This window comes from Ovis aries, chromosome 19 (assembly GCF_016772045.2).
Source record: "Ovis aries strain OAR_USU_Benz2616 breed Rambouillet chromosome 19, ARS-UI_Ramb_v3.0, whole genome shotgun sequence".
Lineage (NCBI taxonomy): Eukaryota > Metazoa > Chordata > Mammalia > Artiodactyla > Bovidae > Ovis > Ovis aries.
In genome coordinates, this window is record NC_056072.1 from 23,570,930 (window position 1) to 23,588,847 (window position 17,918).

At 38.1% G+C, this 17,918-nt stretch overlaps 1 protein-coding gene across 32 annotated transcripts in view; it reads right to left on the bottom strand.

Moving 5' to 3' along the window:
* Window positions 1-17,918, bottom strand: part of LOC114108678 (contactin-4) — a 1,043,928-nt gene that overhangs the window by 356,973 nt on the left and 669,037 nt on the right. For all 32 annotated transcript variants that reach the window (XM_060402845.1, XM_060402823.1, XM_060402848.1 and 29 more), the window contains 2 exons: window positions 13,927-14,053; window positions 2,184-2,359 (listed from right to left, as the gene is read on the bottom strand). In XM_060402845.1, coding sequence (XP_060258828.1) covers window positions 2,184-2,359; window positions 13,927-14,053 — 303 coding nt within the window. The remainder of the gene's footprint in view (window positions 1-2,183; window positions 2,360-13,926; window positions 14,054-17,918) is intronic.

The following is a 17,918-nucleotide window of genomic DNA, read 5'->3' on the forward strand; positions in this document are numbered from 1 at the left end:
ACACTAATTTCATAGGATACTACTGTTTCCACTGTCCTCTGCAAAGGTCAAGATACATGCATAGAATTAAGTACATTTCTAAAGGGTCACTGCTTGATATATAATTGAGTGTAATTGTGTTGTGAAGAAATTGGTTGTGGATTAACTACCTAGAGAAGAAAATAAATATGGGACAGGGAGTATGACCATATTTTCAGATTTGAATCCTAACCAAAATGATAAAGTACCAGAAATTAAGATGAGAGATTTAAATACCTACTTCAATTTCAAGGAAGAGATATTTGAACTTGTTTTTGTGTTTTTGCACAACTAGAGCAACTACAGTTCAGGATGCTTTGTAATGAACAGAGAAGTTCTCTGTCTTCAGAATTTTTCAAACTGAATGATTACCAACCAAGGATTCTGAGGGTTGTAGAATATTAGGCATGAAGAGTGGGGAAAGCAGGGTAGATGCCAAACTCAGGCCACTCAAATGCAAAATGAGTGAGAGAGCTTTTACTTTGGCTGAGCTGTCCTATTTAAACGTGCATCGACTCTTTATGGCCCCATGGACTGTAGCCCACTAGGCTCCTCTGTCCATGGAATTTTTTAGGCAAGGATACTGAAATGGGTTGCTATTTTCTCTTCCAGGGGATCTTTTCCATCCAGGGACGGAATCCACAGCTCTTGTGTGTCCTGCATTGGCAGGTGGATTCTTTACTACTGTGCCACCTGGGAAGCCCCTGTTTAAATGACTGTAGCTGAATAAGAGATTCTGTCTTTCCAATATTTTTGGTAGTAGAAATATATGGACTTTTACAACAGGAGAGTCTTGAGAGTTAGTAATTTATGTTTTAATTGTCATAAATTAGAAAAATGAAAAGTTGCTCCTGGTATGTTAATCTCTTTTCTGGTGCTATTATTGTTACTGTTTTTTAAAATTTCCTACACTATGAAATCCAAAAATAAAAGAAATTTAATACGGAGGTTTCCCTACTTTAGGAGTTTATGATCATTTTCTAAAATGAATCCAAGAAAATCTCCTTGTTAAAAATAAATATAGATATTAGATTTGTGTTAAACCAAGAGAAATAAACACTTTGGTTCTATACCACTCAATCAGATATATCCTCCTTTTTTTTTTCTGCACACCTTAGATTGTTTGGAAGACTACCTCAGAAGAAATTAAAAAAATAAAATAATCCTGGAGTTCCATGTATACCTAATACTTAGAAAACTATTTCTCAATTAATAAAAATGCCACCAAATGGCAATAATAGATTAAGCACTGGGTATTAGGTATATTTGGTGTTGAGTTTCCCAAGATTTTATTAATGAGACTATTTTACAGTGTTACTGCCAACAGATTTTGTAATTAGGAAACCTTTGACATTAATGCACTGCTATATGAGTTGGGATTTTACACAAGGAAACATATAATCATATGCAAATACATAAATGCTCTAAAATACAGCTGAACAGCCATCCTCTAAGGCATCTCTTTTAAATGTGTACTGACTGCTCCTGCACGTGGATTTTACTTTCAACTTGCTATTTCTAAATTCCACTATTTTCCATATGCTCACAAACTTTTATTAGGCGGTGGTCTTAAGAGATGGCAAATTCGTTTTTGAATGTTCTAAACCAGAAATGGAAAAGGTAAAGCTTTGATTGTCTCTACTTTTTGTTTATGTAATGGCTTTCAAAATGTCCCTTTTCTTTCAAAGAAGAAAAAGAACTAGAGAATTACAGGATTAATACACTACCAAGGTTTTCTCTTTTCCAGCTGTGAGCTTTATGGCTAAATCATTTCGTACATTGATTATTAAGTTACTGGCAGTTCCATTGCTTGCTTATACACACTCTCCTTAAAATGTGTGTGTGTATAACCTGTTGTATATGTAAACTTTATGTGTATAAATTTGAGTGTATGTGAATTTATGTGTATAGGGCATAATATAACCAAGTTATCATAGAGTCAAACTATCTCAACCCTCTTAAGTTCAGAAGAATACATCTTCCCATTCAGATTTACAATTTATCCTACAAAAAAGATATTTTGCAAATATTATGAAAGGTAAAGAAGACCAATATGATAAATTGAAATCTCTTTGATCTTTAAGATAAACTGCTTTAAAGGTTGATTGGTACAATGGCACAAAAATTCAAAGTCACATTTGCAATATGATATAATTGCTACTTACAAGCAAACTGAAGCTTTGCTTCTCTGCTAACAATTGTTCCAAACGAGTTTGTTGCTATGCACTGGTACATTCCAGCATCTTGGGTTTTATTGGGGTTATTGATCAACAAGCTGCCTTCAACAACACTGTAGCGGAAATCCATACCAATGTCAACATCTGTTCCATTTAACTTCCACCTATAGTATAAAAATGCCAGTGGATAAAGTTTTGTAATATTAAACAATATTTCTGAATTGTCTAAAATATATATAAAAAAGCTACAAATAGCATGAAATATCATCTGTGACTTTTTTTTTTAACCATGGTAAAAAAAAAAATTAGAAAAGCTCTACATAGAAATGGTGTCAATGCAAACGTTTATGACATGAGCACATCCTTTTTAGGTAAACTGATATTAAAATTTTAACACCTGTTTTTATGACTATTTGCAGTGCTACAGACACTCCACTCCTTTTTTTTCTTTTTTGGAAATTTTCCGTAGCATCTTGTATAAGCATCTTCAAATACCACTCCTCAGTAAAAGTTCTTTTTCTGGTTTGCAGTCATTCTTTAATAGGTCTATAGAGATAACAGAATACCCCACTTTCGGGTAGTTGGCTGAGTATTTGATGAAATTGCAGCAGATTTGCTTTGACTTGGTCCTTAATATGACTGAAATGGCTGACTACAAAGCAGAGGAATTCTATTGATTTAGAGCTGTCTTAGGAACCAAACTAGCCTTAACCGTGTATCACTTTGAAGATCTCCTTAGCTACTGGCACTCAAACATCAATCAACCAGCCCAATAAACTGTAGATCAGGCCATTAGGTAACAGACGCAAAGAGGGTTTTCTTGTTTGTTTACTCAGATCATCTAAATCTGTGTACACAGTCTGGCCCAATAAATTAGTTTTAGTAGGACTCACACATTTAAACAGCAAAACTTTAGTAACAAAATCTACTTTTTGTTTCCTTTCTTTTTTACTAAACAGCCAATAACATTCCAGAGAGCTTATTTTAACCAAAGGGCCTTTCAGTAAGTTGTTTTAATATGTACAAACTTTCAAACGAATATGATACAATGACTGTCTTGTTTTTTCCCTCTTCCTTCCCCACTATACTACATAAAATATTGGCTTGACCAGAAAGTTCATTTGGGTTTTCTCATAACATCTTACAGAAGAGCCCAAATGAACTTTTCGGTTAAACCCAAATCAGGTAACGAAAACAGCATAGTCAGAGTATCTGAATTATCATCAACAGTTTCCTAGGAGCATTCACCCTAGGGGACTAAAAATAAAGCAAGACTAGAGCACAAAGAAAATTGATCAGAAGCAACAACAGGATTAAAGAGTGAGAATCAGTCATTTTATTTCCTTCAAACCAACAAATTAAAAACACAATATTTAAATGCATGCATATACATACTCTTACGTATCAAGTACTCTTGCCTGGAGACTCCCATGGAGGGAGGAGCCTGGTAGGCTACAGTCTGTGGGGTCGCAAAGAGTCAGACATGACTGAGCGACTTCACTTTTCACTTTCACTATATACATATATACTCACTGTGCACCCTCTTATAACATTCTGGGGCACTCGGGCTGGTATGCATTATGTAAAAGGATTTAAATGAAAAAATGAAAGGTCAGTCACTTTCAGATTTTGGATACTGGTTATCAACAAAAACACGTTAGGGTGAGTGCTTTTTTTCCACAAAGGTGTCTCTCACACTGCAATCTTAAACCACACGTTTTCTAATGAAGTCTTCCTCAGTATCCTTGGTCAAGATAAATCACAGCTCCCCCCAGCCTCCTACGGAATTCTCCTTACTTGTTTAGGCGGGCATTCTGCCTTCACTTCAGATAGTTTGTCTGTATCAAGTCCTGTCAGTCACTTAGAACTTGACACTCAAAGTTCTCAATCAATGCTGTGGCATTTCACTAAATATTTTACTTCTTGGCTGGATATTTTAGCTGTGTGCGTACACAACTTATGAAGCATCCTAGCCTACCACAGCATCAGTTCAGTTCAGTCGCTCAGTCGTGTCTGACTCTTTGCGACCCCATGAATCGCAGCACGCCAGGCCTCCCTGTCCATCACCAACTCCCGGAGTTCACTCAGACTCGCGTCCATCGAGTCAGTGATGCCATCCAGCCATCTCATCCCCTGTTGTCCCCTTCTCCTCCTGCCCCTAATCCTTCCCAGGTGTATGTTTGTTCATGTCTGTGTCTTTGAAAAGTGAAAATATAGAAACGGGCTGGGGAAGGTGGACCTGATCGAGAAATGGAACATAACTCTTTGTGTGTTTGTTTATAAGAAGATGGGTATTAGAAATTGAAACTGTTCTTAAGCTTGACAGTAATTCTGTGTTCTGACACAGACAAGAAAGTAATAAGCAATAAAAAGAGAACAGCCAGGTTATATCCTAGCAGGTCTATATGCTCATGAATCTCCAGAGCTGCCTGCCTGCCCTAGATATTTTTTGAGTCAGCTGGTCACATCTCTATCATAACTCTCACTTCAAATGATAGTGGAGCAATTTAACATGACAAATCTAAAAGCTCAAAGAGGAAATTGCAATATAATGTGAGCCACAAGCAGAGTATGGAACTCGGGAATGAGACCACGTGAGTCTTTTTAGAAAAGTCTTTGTAGGGAGAATGAGAACACCTCTGCGGGTCTGTCTACATATGTCATCTCAACTTAAATGTTCCGTAGAAAGTCCATTAATCTCCTTTATTACCTGCTTTTACGTACAACGCATTATTTAGAAAATAAAGCACTTGCTGTGAAATGCAGCTGAGTCTCCTTTACAAAGCCCTATACCAAGTTTTATTGCAATGCAGTCACTATTCATTCCAGTTGAATGGGGACTGCACTGAATTCCTTATCTTATTCCATACTGAAACAGTCTTGAAAAATTCACAATTTATTTTCAGTGTTTGAGGAGTCTTTTAAGAACTGGTCATAGAGAGGTATACTTATTTGGCACACAGAGATTTTCCCTAGGGCCAAGACAAATGGGTGAGTCTCATAAGCTGATTTCTGCATCACTTGGGGCAACACAACGCCACCCTCTTCAGAGGAGGGTCTGTGCACAACCAAACATTGTGAAACTCTGGAAGGTACCATTTTCAGATCTTAGTGGGAAGCTATCTATGGGATGTACTGTAGCAAAACATCCCCTTTTCTTTGTTCACTATTTCAAACTGGCAGCTAAGAAGGGGAAGGACCTTTCTGACCTGGAATCTGTAGTCTGCAAACCAAGCTGAATACTAACTTCACAGTCAAAGTACTTCCATCAAGTACTTGACCATCCTTTCTGACAGGAAAGGAAGGCTGAGAGCCATAGGTAATGTCACATTTCCTCAGGGAACTTTAATACAAGGCAAGTGTGCACAAGTCAAAACTTCCTAAGTTTTTCTGGGTCTGAGTCAATCCTTTCAAAATTGAAGGGCAGGAAACTGAAAAGATAAGGCTCTGTTCAGGGAATAAACACAAAGAAGAGGGGCCAATCAGGGTGCTTGAGGGAAAAGCCTAATGGCGAAGACCCCCATGGAAAAATCACCTTGAATTTCTCCCCCTCAAAGTCAGCCTGAGCCCAGAAAAAGTTCAGCAAGAAAGATGTTGAAAATATCTGATCTCTCCATTCTTTCTCTTGCTCTTTGCTTCAACAAAAGGGAGTTTTAGCTCCTAGGTACCAATGAGCTATTATTTCATGAGAAACTGCTGAAAGTATAATAAAGGAAAAGAAAGTACACTGTAACCAATTCCTAGTGCATGTGATTAAAAGTTTTCTTCTCAGTGTTTCCCAGCAATCTTTAAAAACATAATAGGTTTCTGTTCCTCTGCTTGTTTTAAATAACAAAGCAAGCCCCTATATCTAGAAACACAATGTTACAAAGGCAGAGTTAATTAAAGGTCACACTTTGGGGAGAAACAAAGCAGCAACTTGCCAAATTCTGCTGCAAATTTTCTTTTCATTTATTGCTCACATTTGAACTTACGCTTGGTGATGTACTAAAAACTGGGGGCCATTATATCATCATTTATGCGTGTAGGAACCTTTTCCTCTTGCATTTATTTATTTATGTATTTTTACTACATTAAGCATTAAAAAAATATTTGATATAGCTTTGAATTCAACTTAATATAGGGAGAATAACTACATATTCTGATGTGTCCAGGGCAGTTTTGGGTATAAACTTATTGTCCTAGAAAATTATTAACAGTGGCCTTTTGCTCTCATAAGTGTCCTGGTTTGGATAATAAATACATGTTCATCCTAATTATATGGTCTATTGGAGAGGATATTTTTTTCTTTCTACAATATACTTTCTTTTTCCATCCCTATGACAAAAGATGATTAGCCCTAAATTCAGTTAAGTATATCCTTTTCTGGGAAGCTTTTATTGACATGCTCCCTCTCTTTCCTGAAGCAGACCTTCTTTCCTCACGATACCCTAGAACCTGGACATCTTTTCCTCACACTTAACCTTGTCCTTCCTTCTCTAGGCACTCACCACCAAAGCATACAACTTGAACATGTAGTTTATTCAGCTTTGAATTCTTCAAACCTAGCATGGTACTGGAACACTGCAGCTGCTTAATATGGTGGTTTATACACCTTTCCTAAAGGATGTATTTTCTAGAATCCTAATATACACCCTAGTTCAAAGCAGAACTACCATGAAGGAATCTTGTGTGGAAACCCTACATAATTCAGCCAGGGTCATTCCTGAGTCAACTCCATGGACTAGATTTCAGCCTGAAAAATCAGTGAAATGGTCCAAAGAATAATGCTATGTTTGATGAATAAATGAACTGGCACACAAACTAAATTGTAAAATAGTTTCTACTATGTTAATGCCACCATCCTTCCAATTTGAAAAGTATCTACCTCAGCTCAAATTCTTCCTCTATAACTCTTGGATGATTCCAATCTCTTCTTCCCCTAAACTGTGATACACATGCCATATATTCTTTTGGTTTTCACATACTAACACATAGTGATTATCAGCTTAAGGTTTATATCATTAAATGTGAATAGAGATAAAATTATATTTATAAGATACATGTAAGTTACAACGACTCACAGGACAGTAAAGATCCCTAAGAAACAGAATATTATTACTTTTGAAGTCTCCTATTTCCATTTTCATTCCAATCATTTCCCTCTGAATGGTGCGTGATAACTCCAAATTTTTGCTATTTCATTCTTTTGATTTTCTTTATGATTTTATCATGTATGCTAGTATCCTTAACCGGAGAAGGCAATGGCACCCTACTCCAGTACTCTTGCCTGGAAAATCCTATGGATGGAGGAGCCTGGCAGGCTGCAGTCCATGCGGTGGTGAAGAATCGGACACGACTGAGTGACTTCACTTTCACTTTTCACTTTCATGCATTGGAGAAGGAAATGGCAACCCACTCCAGTGTTCCTTCCTGGAGAATCCCAGGGACGGGGGAGCCTGGTGGGCTGCCGTCTCTGGGGTCGCATAGAGTCGGACACGACTGACGTGACTTAGCAGCAGCAGCAGCAGCAGTATCCTTAAGACACTACTCTATCTTACCTGCTTTGGAACTTAATAAATACAGGATTGTACTCTTTGTATTTTTTTGTGATTTGCTTTGTTTACTCAAAGTTATGTTCCTATGATCGTGTTGTTGCGGCTCTAGTTCATTCATTTTCACTACTTCATTGGGTTACCTTGTATGAATATGCCAGGTTATATTCAGTATACTACTTATGCTAAATTTGTTCTTGCAAATTTCTGTCAATCTGATGAGTTTGAAAGAGTTTGTCATTTTAGTTTTAATTTGTACATTTCTATTTATTAATGGGGGCTATTTATTCCCTGGTGGCTCAGACAGTAAAGGGTAAAGAATTCGCCTGCAATGCAGGAGACCTGGGTTCAAGCCTTGGTTTGGGATGATCCCCTGGAGGAGGAGGGCATGGCAACACACTCCAGTATTCTTGCTTGGAGAATTCCCATGGACAAAGAGCCTGGCAAGTTACAGTCCATGGGGTTGCAAAGAGTCGGACACGACTGACTAAGTACACACAGGGCACATTTACTAGTGGTAATCTTATTGTATGTTTAATGGATATTTAATAGTCTTTTTAAGAAGTCTTTTGGTAACGTTTTAATTAGGTTACATGTCTGTTACCTTTTGATTTGTAGGAATTCTTTAAATAGTTCTGCTGCTGCTAAGTTGCTTCAGTCGTGTCGGACTCTGTGCAACCCCATAGACAGCAGCCCACCACGCTCTCCCATCCCTGGGATTCGCTAGGCAAGAGTACTGGAGTGGGTTGCCATTTCCTTCTCCAATGCATGAAAGTGAAAAGTGAAAGTGAAGTCGCTCAGTTGTGTCTGACTCTTATGACCCCATGGACTGCAGCCTACCAGGCTCCTCTGTCCATGGGATTTTCCAGGCAAGAGTACTGGAGTGGGGTGCCATTGCCTTCTTTTAAATAGTTCAGACTTTATAAACAATATGTATCACAAATATCTTATCCCAGTTGGAAGCTTATAATTTTACTCATCCCAGTATATTCTGCTAAACAGCAATTTTTAACATTCAGTTCAGCTCAGTTCAGTTTAGTTGCTTAGTCGTGTCCGACTCTTTGCGACCCCATGAATCACAGCACACCAGGCCTCCCTGTCCATTACCAACTCCCAGAGTTCACTCAGACTCGCGTCCATCGAGTCACTGATGCCATCCAGCCATCTCATCCTCTGTCGTCCCCTTCTCCTCCTGCCCTCAGTCCCTCCCAGCATGGAGGGACTTTTCCAATGAGTCAACTCTTCGCATCATGCGGCCAAAGTACTGGAGTTTCAGCTTTAGCATCATTCCTTCCAAAGAAATCCCAGGGCTGATCTCCTTCAGAATGGACTGGTTGGATCTCCTTGCAGTCCAAGGGACTCTCAAGAGTCTTCAACACCACAGTTCAAGAGCATTAACATTAATGAAGTTAAATATTTTCTTCTATGATTTGTTCTTTTTGGTTATAACTGAATTTTTTTTCTTCCCTCTAAAGTCTTAAATATGCATCCCTATTTCCTTTGAAACATTTTGCCAAATTTCACATGCTGATCTTCTATTCACTTGGAATTGATCTTTGTATATGCCGTGAGGTAGGGATCGAACTTTAGTTCATTTTTTTAACCATACAGATTCCACTGTGCAGTATATATCTTTTCAATTTATTTCTAATATTGTCATGACTTCTAAATTTTCTCTTTTAATCTTCACAAGATAGTATGCTTTTACTATTTTTGTTGTTTAGTGCAATTGGTTTTTATGTGGAAATACTAACCTTTACCATTTGCTTTACTTATCATTCACTCATATCTAAAGGCAGTCTACCTAGGATTATTTTTATTCTGTTTAAAGTATACCTTTCAGAATTTTCTTTAGGCAGGGTCTTCTGGAGTCAAACTTCAGTTTCTGTCTACCTAAAAACTCATTTACTTTGTTCTTCTTTATAAAAAGTATTTCTGCTATACAAAAATTTTACAGTTAATTTCTCTCAGCATATTGAAGATTCTGTCTTCTCTTTTGCTTTTTTTGTTGCTATTGAGAAGTCAGCTGCTGGTTTAATTGTCATCTCTTTGAAAGTTAGCTGTATTACAACTGTGGCCTATGCTTACAATCATGCCTTTGAGTTAAGTATTTTCTGTCTCACCATGATAACTCCATATAGGGCTTTATTTTTGTTTGCACTGCTTGAAATCCATTCAGTTTAGTTCAGTTGCTCAGTTGTGTCCGACTCTTTGTGACCCCATGAATCGCAGCATGCCAGGCCTCCCTGTCCATCACCAACTCCCGGAGTTCACTCAGACTCACGTCCATCGAGTCAGTGATGCCATCCAGCCATCTCATCCTCTGTCGTCCCCTTCTCCTCCTGCCCTCAGTCCCTCCCAGCATCAGTCTTTTCCAATGAGTCAACTCTTCGCATGAGGTGGCCAGAGTACTAGAGTTTCAGCTTTAGCATCATTCCTTCCAAAAGAAATCCCAGGGCTGATCTCCTTCAGAATGGACTGGTTGGATCTCCTTGCAGTCCAAGGGACTCTCAAGAGTCTTCTCCAACACCACAGTTCAAACACATCAACTCTTTGGCGCTCAGCCTTCTTCACAGTCCAACTCTCACATCCATACATGACCACAGGAAAAACCATAGCAATGTCTCTGCTTTTGAATATGCTATCTAGGTTGGTCATAACTTTTCTTCCAAGGAGTAAACGTCTTTTAATTTCATGGCTGCAGTTACCATCTGTGGTGATTTTGGAGCCCCCCAAAATAAGGTCTGACACTGAATCCACTGTTTCCCCATCTATTTCCCATGAAGTGATGGGACTGGATGCCATGATCTTCGTTTTCTGAATGTTGAACTTTAAGCCAACTTTTTCACTCTGCTCTTTCACTTTCATCAAGAGGCTTTTTAGTTCCTCTTCACTTTCTGCCATAAGGGTGGTGTCATCTGCATATCTGAGGTTATTGATATTTCTCCTGGAAATCTTGATTCCAGCTTGTGTTTCTTCCAGTCCAGCATTTCTCATGATGTACTCTGCATAGAAGTTAAATGAGCAGGGTGACAATATACAGCCTTGACGTACTCCTTTTCCTATTTGGAACCAGTCTGTTGTTCCATATCCAGTTCTAACTGTTGCTTCCTGACCTGCATACAGATTTCTCAAAAGGCAGGTCAGGAGGTGTGGTATTCCCATCTCTTTCAGAATTTTCCACAGTTTATTGTGATCTACACAGTCAAAAGCTTTGGCATAGTCAATAAATTAGGTTAACTAAATCTGTAGATTTGAATGTTTAATTAGCTTTGGCAAATTCTTAGTTTTCTCCTTAAATAATGCTTCTGTCTCATTTTTTTTCATTCCTTGTGGAATTCTGATTAGATATGTGAATATTTTCGCTTAATCTCTTCTCTATCACATTTTCCTCCTCTTTATGTGCTGCTTTTAGACAATTTCTTCAGATATATCTTGTACTGTACTAATGCTCTTTTCATCTGTGCTTCATCCGTTACTAAAATCATGTAGTGCCAAGGTTTCAAATAAGTGATTACTTTTGCTTTTCAGTCCTTTGGGAGGCAAGGCTGCTTCTTTTATATTCACCATATGATTATCTCCCTTGAATTCCAAGTATATTCTGGAAGGTTTTCTCATGTTAGATTCTCCAGTTGGTTGAGGCTAGGCCTTGTGTTGTGACCCTAGTCCCCTGTGAAACTACAAAATCCAAAGCTACAATTCACATAGTTCATCAAGGTCAAATATGATTTTAGTGTTCAGTCTGCTTCTTTGGGTTCCAGATTATTTACTAAACATTCCTTACTTTCCTGCCAGTTTATTGATGCATCTTTTAAAAATGTTTTTTTTTATAGATGTTAATTTTATTTATTTATTTATTTTTTTAATTTTAAAATCTTTAATTCTTACATGCGTTCCCAAACATGACCCCCCTCCCACCTCCCTCCCCATAACATCTCTCTGGGTCATCCCCATGCACCAGCCCCAAGCATGCTGCACCCTACGTCAGACATGGACTGGCGATTCAATTCTTACATGATAGTATACATGTTAGAATTCCCATTCTCCCAAATCATCCCACCCTCTCCCTCTCCCTCTGAGTCCAAAAGTCCGTTATACACATCTGTGTCTTTCTTCCTGTCTTGCATATAGGGTCGTCATTGCCATCTTCCTAAATTCCATATATATGTGTTAGTATACTGTATTGGTGTTTTTCTTTCTGGCTTACTTCACTCTGTATAATTGGCTCCAGTTTCATCCATCTCATCAGAACTGATTCAAATGAATTCTTTTTAACGGCTGAGTAATACTCCATTGTGTTTATGTACCACAGCTTTCTTATCCATTCATCTGCTGATGGACATCTAGGTTGTTTCCATGTCCTGGCTATTATAAACAGTGCTGCGATGAACATTGGGGTACATGTGTCTCTTTCAATTCTGGTTTCCTCGGTGTGTATGCCCAGCAGTGGGATTGCTGGGTCATAAGGTAGTTCTATTTGCAATTTTTTAAGGAATCTCCACACTGTTCTCCATAGTGGCTGTACTAGTTTGCATTCCCACCAACAGTGTAGGAGGGTTCCCTTTTCTCCACACCCTCTCCAGCATTTATTGCTTGCAGATTTTTGGATCGCAGCCATTCTGACTGGTGTGAAGTGGTACCTCATTGTGGTTTTGATTTGCATTTCTCTAATAATGAGTGATGTTGAGCATCTTTTCATGTGTTTGTTAGCCATCCATGTGTCTTCTTTGGAGAAATGTCTATTTAGTTCTTTGGCCCATTTTTTGATTGGGTCGTTTATTTTTCTGGAGTTGAGCTGCATAAGTTGCTTGTATATTTTTGAGATTAGTTGTTTGTCAGTTGCTTCATTTGCTATTATTTTCTCCCATTCAGAAGGCTGTCTTTTCACCTTGCTTATATTTTCCTTTGTTGTGCAGAAGCTTTTAATTTTAATTAGATCCCATTTGTTTATTTTTGCTTTTATTTCCAGAATTCTGGGAGGTGGATCATAGAGGATCCTGCTGTGATTTATGTCTGAGAGTGTTTTGCCTATATTCTCCTCTAGGAGTTTTATAGTTTCTGATCTTACATTTAGATCTTTAATCCATTTTGAGTTTATTTTTGTGTACGGTGTTAGAAAGTGATCTAGTTTCATTCTTTTACAAGTGGTTGACCAGTTTTCCCAGCACCACTTGTTAAAGAGATTGTCTTTACTCCATTGTATATTCTTGCCTCCTTTGTCAAAGATAAGGTGTCCATATGTGTGTGGATGTATCTCTGGGCTTTCTATTTTGTTCCATTGATCTATATGTCTGTCTTTGTGCCAGTACCATACTGTCTTGATGACTGTGGCTTTGTAGTAGAGCCTGAAGTCAGGCAAGTTGATTCCTCCCGTTCCATTCTTCTTTCTCAAGATTGCTTTGGCTATTCGAGGTTTTTTGTATTTCCATACAAATCTTGAAATTATTTGTTCTAGTTCTGTGGAAAATGTGGCTGGTAGCTTGACAGGGATTGCATTGAATTTGTAAATTGCTTTGGGTAGTATACTCATTTTCACTATATTGATTCTTCCGATCCATGAACATGGTATATTTCTCCATCTATTAGTGTCCTCTTTGATTTCTTTCATCAGTGTTTTATAGTTTTCTATATATAGGTCTTTAGTTTCTTTAGGTAGATATATTCCTAAGTATTTTATTCTTTTCGTTGCAATGGTAAATGGAATTGTTTCCTTAATTTCTTTTTCTACTTTCTCATTATTCGTGTATAGGAATGCAAGGGATTTCTGTGTGTTGATTTTATATCCTGCAGACAAGCAAAAGCTGAGAGAATTCAGCACCACCAAACCAGCTCTCCAACAAATTCTAAAGGATATTCTCTAGAAAGGAAACACGAAAAGGGTGTATAAACCCAAACCCAAAACAACAAAGTAAATGGTAACGGGATCATACTTATCGATTAAAAATGTTTTAAAAAAATATGTTAAGTAATATTAAGGCTTTCAGTGAAATGGTCAATCGGGATATTTAATTTCTAGTATTGTCAGAAACAAAGTTGGGTACTAAACTGTTCATGAATATGAGCGTCTGTTTAGCATCTCAGGATATCCAATGATGTCTGTCTAAAGGCTCTTTATGTAAGTAGCACTCCATAAGCATTTGTTGGTTTTACTAATAGAAAGTGTATGCATGAAAACACATGCTTTTAAGTCAACAAACCTGATGTGAGGTTTTGGATTCCCTTTAACTTCACAACTGAGCTTCACTTTTTTCTCCTCAGAGTCCAAAGGGAACATTACATGACTTGGTTCTTGAATGAAAATTGGACCATGCAGTGTGTAGTCATCTGAAATGAGAAAAGAAAATGTCCCAAAATGAACATATTCCTGATAGGGAGAATTACAGGAAATAACAACAAAATAAAAATAAAAGAGGTAAACAAACAAAAAATATTAATACACAACAGATTCAGTCCAGCCTCTGGATGACATTTCCTAATGAAGAGTAATCACTGTGAATTATGAAGCAGTAATATGGACTCTCATATTTCATACTGATGACTTATTTTACCAATAAATTCCAGAACCAAAATGGCTTGGCATTCCCTTTTCTCTTCTCCACTTCTTACTGTTCTATCTGACCTTAGTCCAGCCTCTGATTTTGTTCACATTTTGTGCCTCCTACATGCCTTTTGTGCGGCTGTCATCCTGTAAGGCTGTCTAATGTCACAAAGTTAAAATGTTTCTCCTCTGTAATGGGATAACATAGTTGGAAGTAAGCAATAATGATTTCGTAAGTACATTAATAATGAGAAGCATCACTGCTAAAATATGTATAAAACTTTCAGAAATTGCATATGTAGGTAAATAAAGAATAAGCTAGAGTCATGATGCTCAAACTATGCTTGGTAAATGAATAGTGGTGTTTTTTTTTTAACCTGTTATGAACTAATACATGGCGGCACTTGTGTACATATCTCACAGCTGGGACTGACTCAGTATACAAGTTCAGTTACAGCCAGACTAGTCTATTTCAACTTCAAAGAGGTTTGAGTATATTAATACAAATGAGGTATGAATTTCTAAATTCTCAATAACAGATGCAAGATGCACAAAATTTATTGTCATGGAGCTGCAAAGTTCAAAGAATGGAATAATCAACAAACAAGATTTGAAGTAACAATGTAGTGTGCATATACTTCTAGAGCAAACACCTAATAAATATTGGTCAAAACACACCTCATCACTGAAACCTTGCACAAGGCCCTGTGTCCTTGTCTTTTGAAGAAAGAGCCTGTGTGCATTCATGTTGAGTCATGCCCATGGGCTGTAGCATGCCAGGCTCCTCTGTCCATGGGATTTCCCAGGCAAGAACATTGGAGTAGGTTGCCATTCCCTTTTCCAGGGGATCTTCCCAATCCAGGGACCAAACCCACATCTCTTGCATTTTCTGCTTTGAAAGGTGAGTTGTTTATTCACCAGTTCCATCTTTGCCTGCCAGTGCAGGAGATGCAACAGACATGGGTTTGATTCCTGGGTCAGGAAGATCCCCTGAAGTGGGGCATGGCAACCCACTCCAGTATTCTTGCCTAGGAAATCCCGTGGACAGAGGAGCCTGGCCATTTATAATTCATAGGGTAGTAAAGAATCAGACATAACTGAAGTGACTTAGCATGCATGCACACACATGACTCAACAGTTAATGATTGAGAAACGTGAAGATATACAAAGAGAATAGCTGTTGGTCTGGGGAACTGGTAATAATCCAGACTATACAGCTGCTGCACAACAGAGTCACTGAACTTCCAGTTTCCTTAAAGATATAGATAAAGACCTGACACTCATTCCAAGTTGTTTTTATAGGAAGCAGACCCCTACTAGATGGAAACTAAAAAACAAAGACCCTAGACTGCATCAAATCAGAAAGTTGATGATGCTTGAAACTTCACCTTGATGCCAACCAATCCCAGGATCGTCCATGAGTTGATCACACCCTGTTGCTTGAACACCATGAGACTCCTCACTGCCCCTCCGGTGGGCAAGGAGGGTCACACAACTTTGAAGGCATTAGCCTGTTGGGGCTGCTTTGGTCTGGCAAAACATTAAAACTCACATTTTGTGCCTCCTACTTGCCTTTCGTGCTTCTGTCACCCTAGAAGCCTGTCTAATGTCACAAAGTTAAAACATCTCTGCTCTGTTAAGGGGATATCATACTTGAAAGCAAACAATCATATCGTAGATATATTAATAATGAGAAGCAGCAGTGTACTTAGTCTCTATGTTCCTATTCTGCACTGATAAACAGAGTTTCAGCAACACTGCCCATACCAGGAAAGTGGCTTTCATTCTTTACAATCTCATTTCTTTTTTCCTAGAAGGTTTTTTTTAGACCCTGAGGTCTTCCTTTAACCATATGATTTATAAATTATATCTCTCTGTGGACACATCTTTGTCTATTACATGCATTTGGATCTTTCTTTCCCCTTCTTTGAGCTGTAAGCTCCTGGACAGCATGGCTGTATCTTATCCATTTCTGCTTGTTTCGTGGTATCAACTACACTAGCTTAAACATCAAACATGGTCCATAAGGATTGCTCTATTTGAGGTATTTTTCACTTTTCAATGTTTAGCCAGCTGACTTTAGCACTGCCTAACAAATTTTGAGACAGAAGAGCCAGTGGCTATGATGTAAGTGATACTGAATAGCACCCTATAGCTGGCAATCCGTTTTCCCCTTATATGTGATTATTTGGATGGATGTGAATTACAACTGTGATCCTGGAAGACCTTAATAACCAGCCTCCTGTTGATAGGTGATAGGATGAGACTGAATTCATTCAGGTGAACCAGGACTGAGGAAAAAGTAGAAAGCAGAGTTGGGCATCTAGGTGGATGAAACTGGAGCCTACAGAGTGAATAACCAGCAGTATACTAACCTAGAAGATGGCAATGACGACCCTGTATACTAGGGGGCATGTAGAATTAAAGATTTTAAAAATGATGAATGGAAAAATAAAATCACCTATACTACTAAAAACTTTGCATGTTGAGGTTAGGATAGAAGAAAAATTAAGGACTCAAGAAAATCAAACTGAATGGTATTTTATTTTAGAGGATTAGGGACAGCCTCTGACCTTGTTGAGAGAACAAGCAGAATATGGATTCAGAAAGACTAGGAACCAAGAGTCAATGCCTTTTGTCAGCTAACTCTATGAACTACGGAGGATCACCTAGTCCCTCTTATGCTTCAATCTTCTCATCTATGAAATAATACCACTGGAGTCAGTCAGTGCTTCTACACTAGCTAGGATGAGGAAGAAGTCATGAATGCTGCTGCTGCTGCTGCTGCTGCTAAGTCACTTCAGTCGTGTCCGACTCTGCGACCCCATAGACGGCAGCCCGCCAGGCTCCCCCGTCCCTGGGATCCTCCAGGCAAGAACACTGGAGTGGGTTGCCATTTCCTTCTCCAATGCATGAAAGTGGCAAGTGAAAGTGAAGTCGCTCAGTCTTGTCCGACTCTTAGCGACCCCATGGACTGCAGCCCACCAGGCTCCTCCATCCATGGGATTTTCTAGGCAACAGTACTGGAGTGGGGTGCCATTGCCTTCTCCGGAAGTCATGAATATCTTCCCATAAATATAGATACACATGACATCCTCATTCAAAGATGTCATGAATTTATTACCACCACCGTCTCTCCTTAGTCCATGTATAAAATCTCATGCTAATGAGAGATTCAAACAACAAAAACAGAATTTTTCAAAGAACACATAATAAAAGCATGGAATAAAAGTAAACAAACATGTATCTTTCTAAATACTCATGGTTTAAAATCAGATATTTCAAATTCTACATATTTACATTTCAGATTTTCAACAATGACATAGTTATTTTCAAAACAAATTTAGATACTGGTCAAGGGTTGGTGCAATTCAATCTCAAAGAATTATATGAATTTTTAGCATATCTTGTTAAGTGACAAACATTACTCATCAAGATCACTAACACAGCATCAAGTTGGGTAGATTATTTTCTAAGAGAAATATATTTCTATCACTCCAATTCCAAAATTATGTGTGTGTATATATATATATATATATATATATAATATCAATCATCTCAATTCATTGGTGTTCCCTGATTTGAATTTCATAGAGAAATACAGTCTATTACTAGTAATTCCAAATAAGAATAAAACATAATAATGATTAT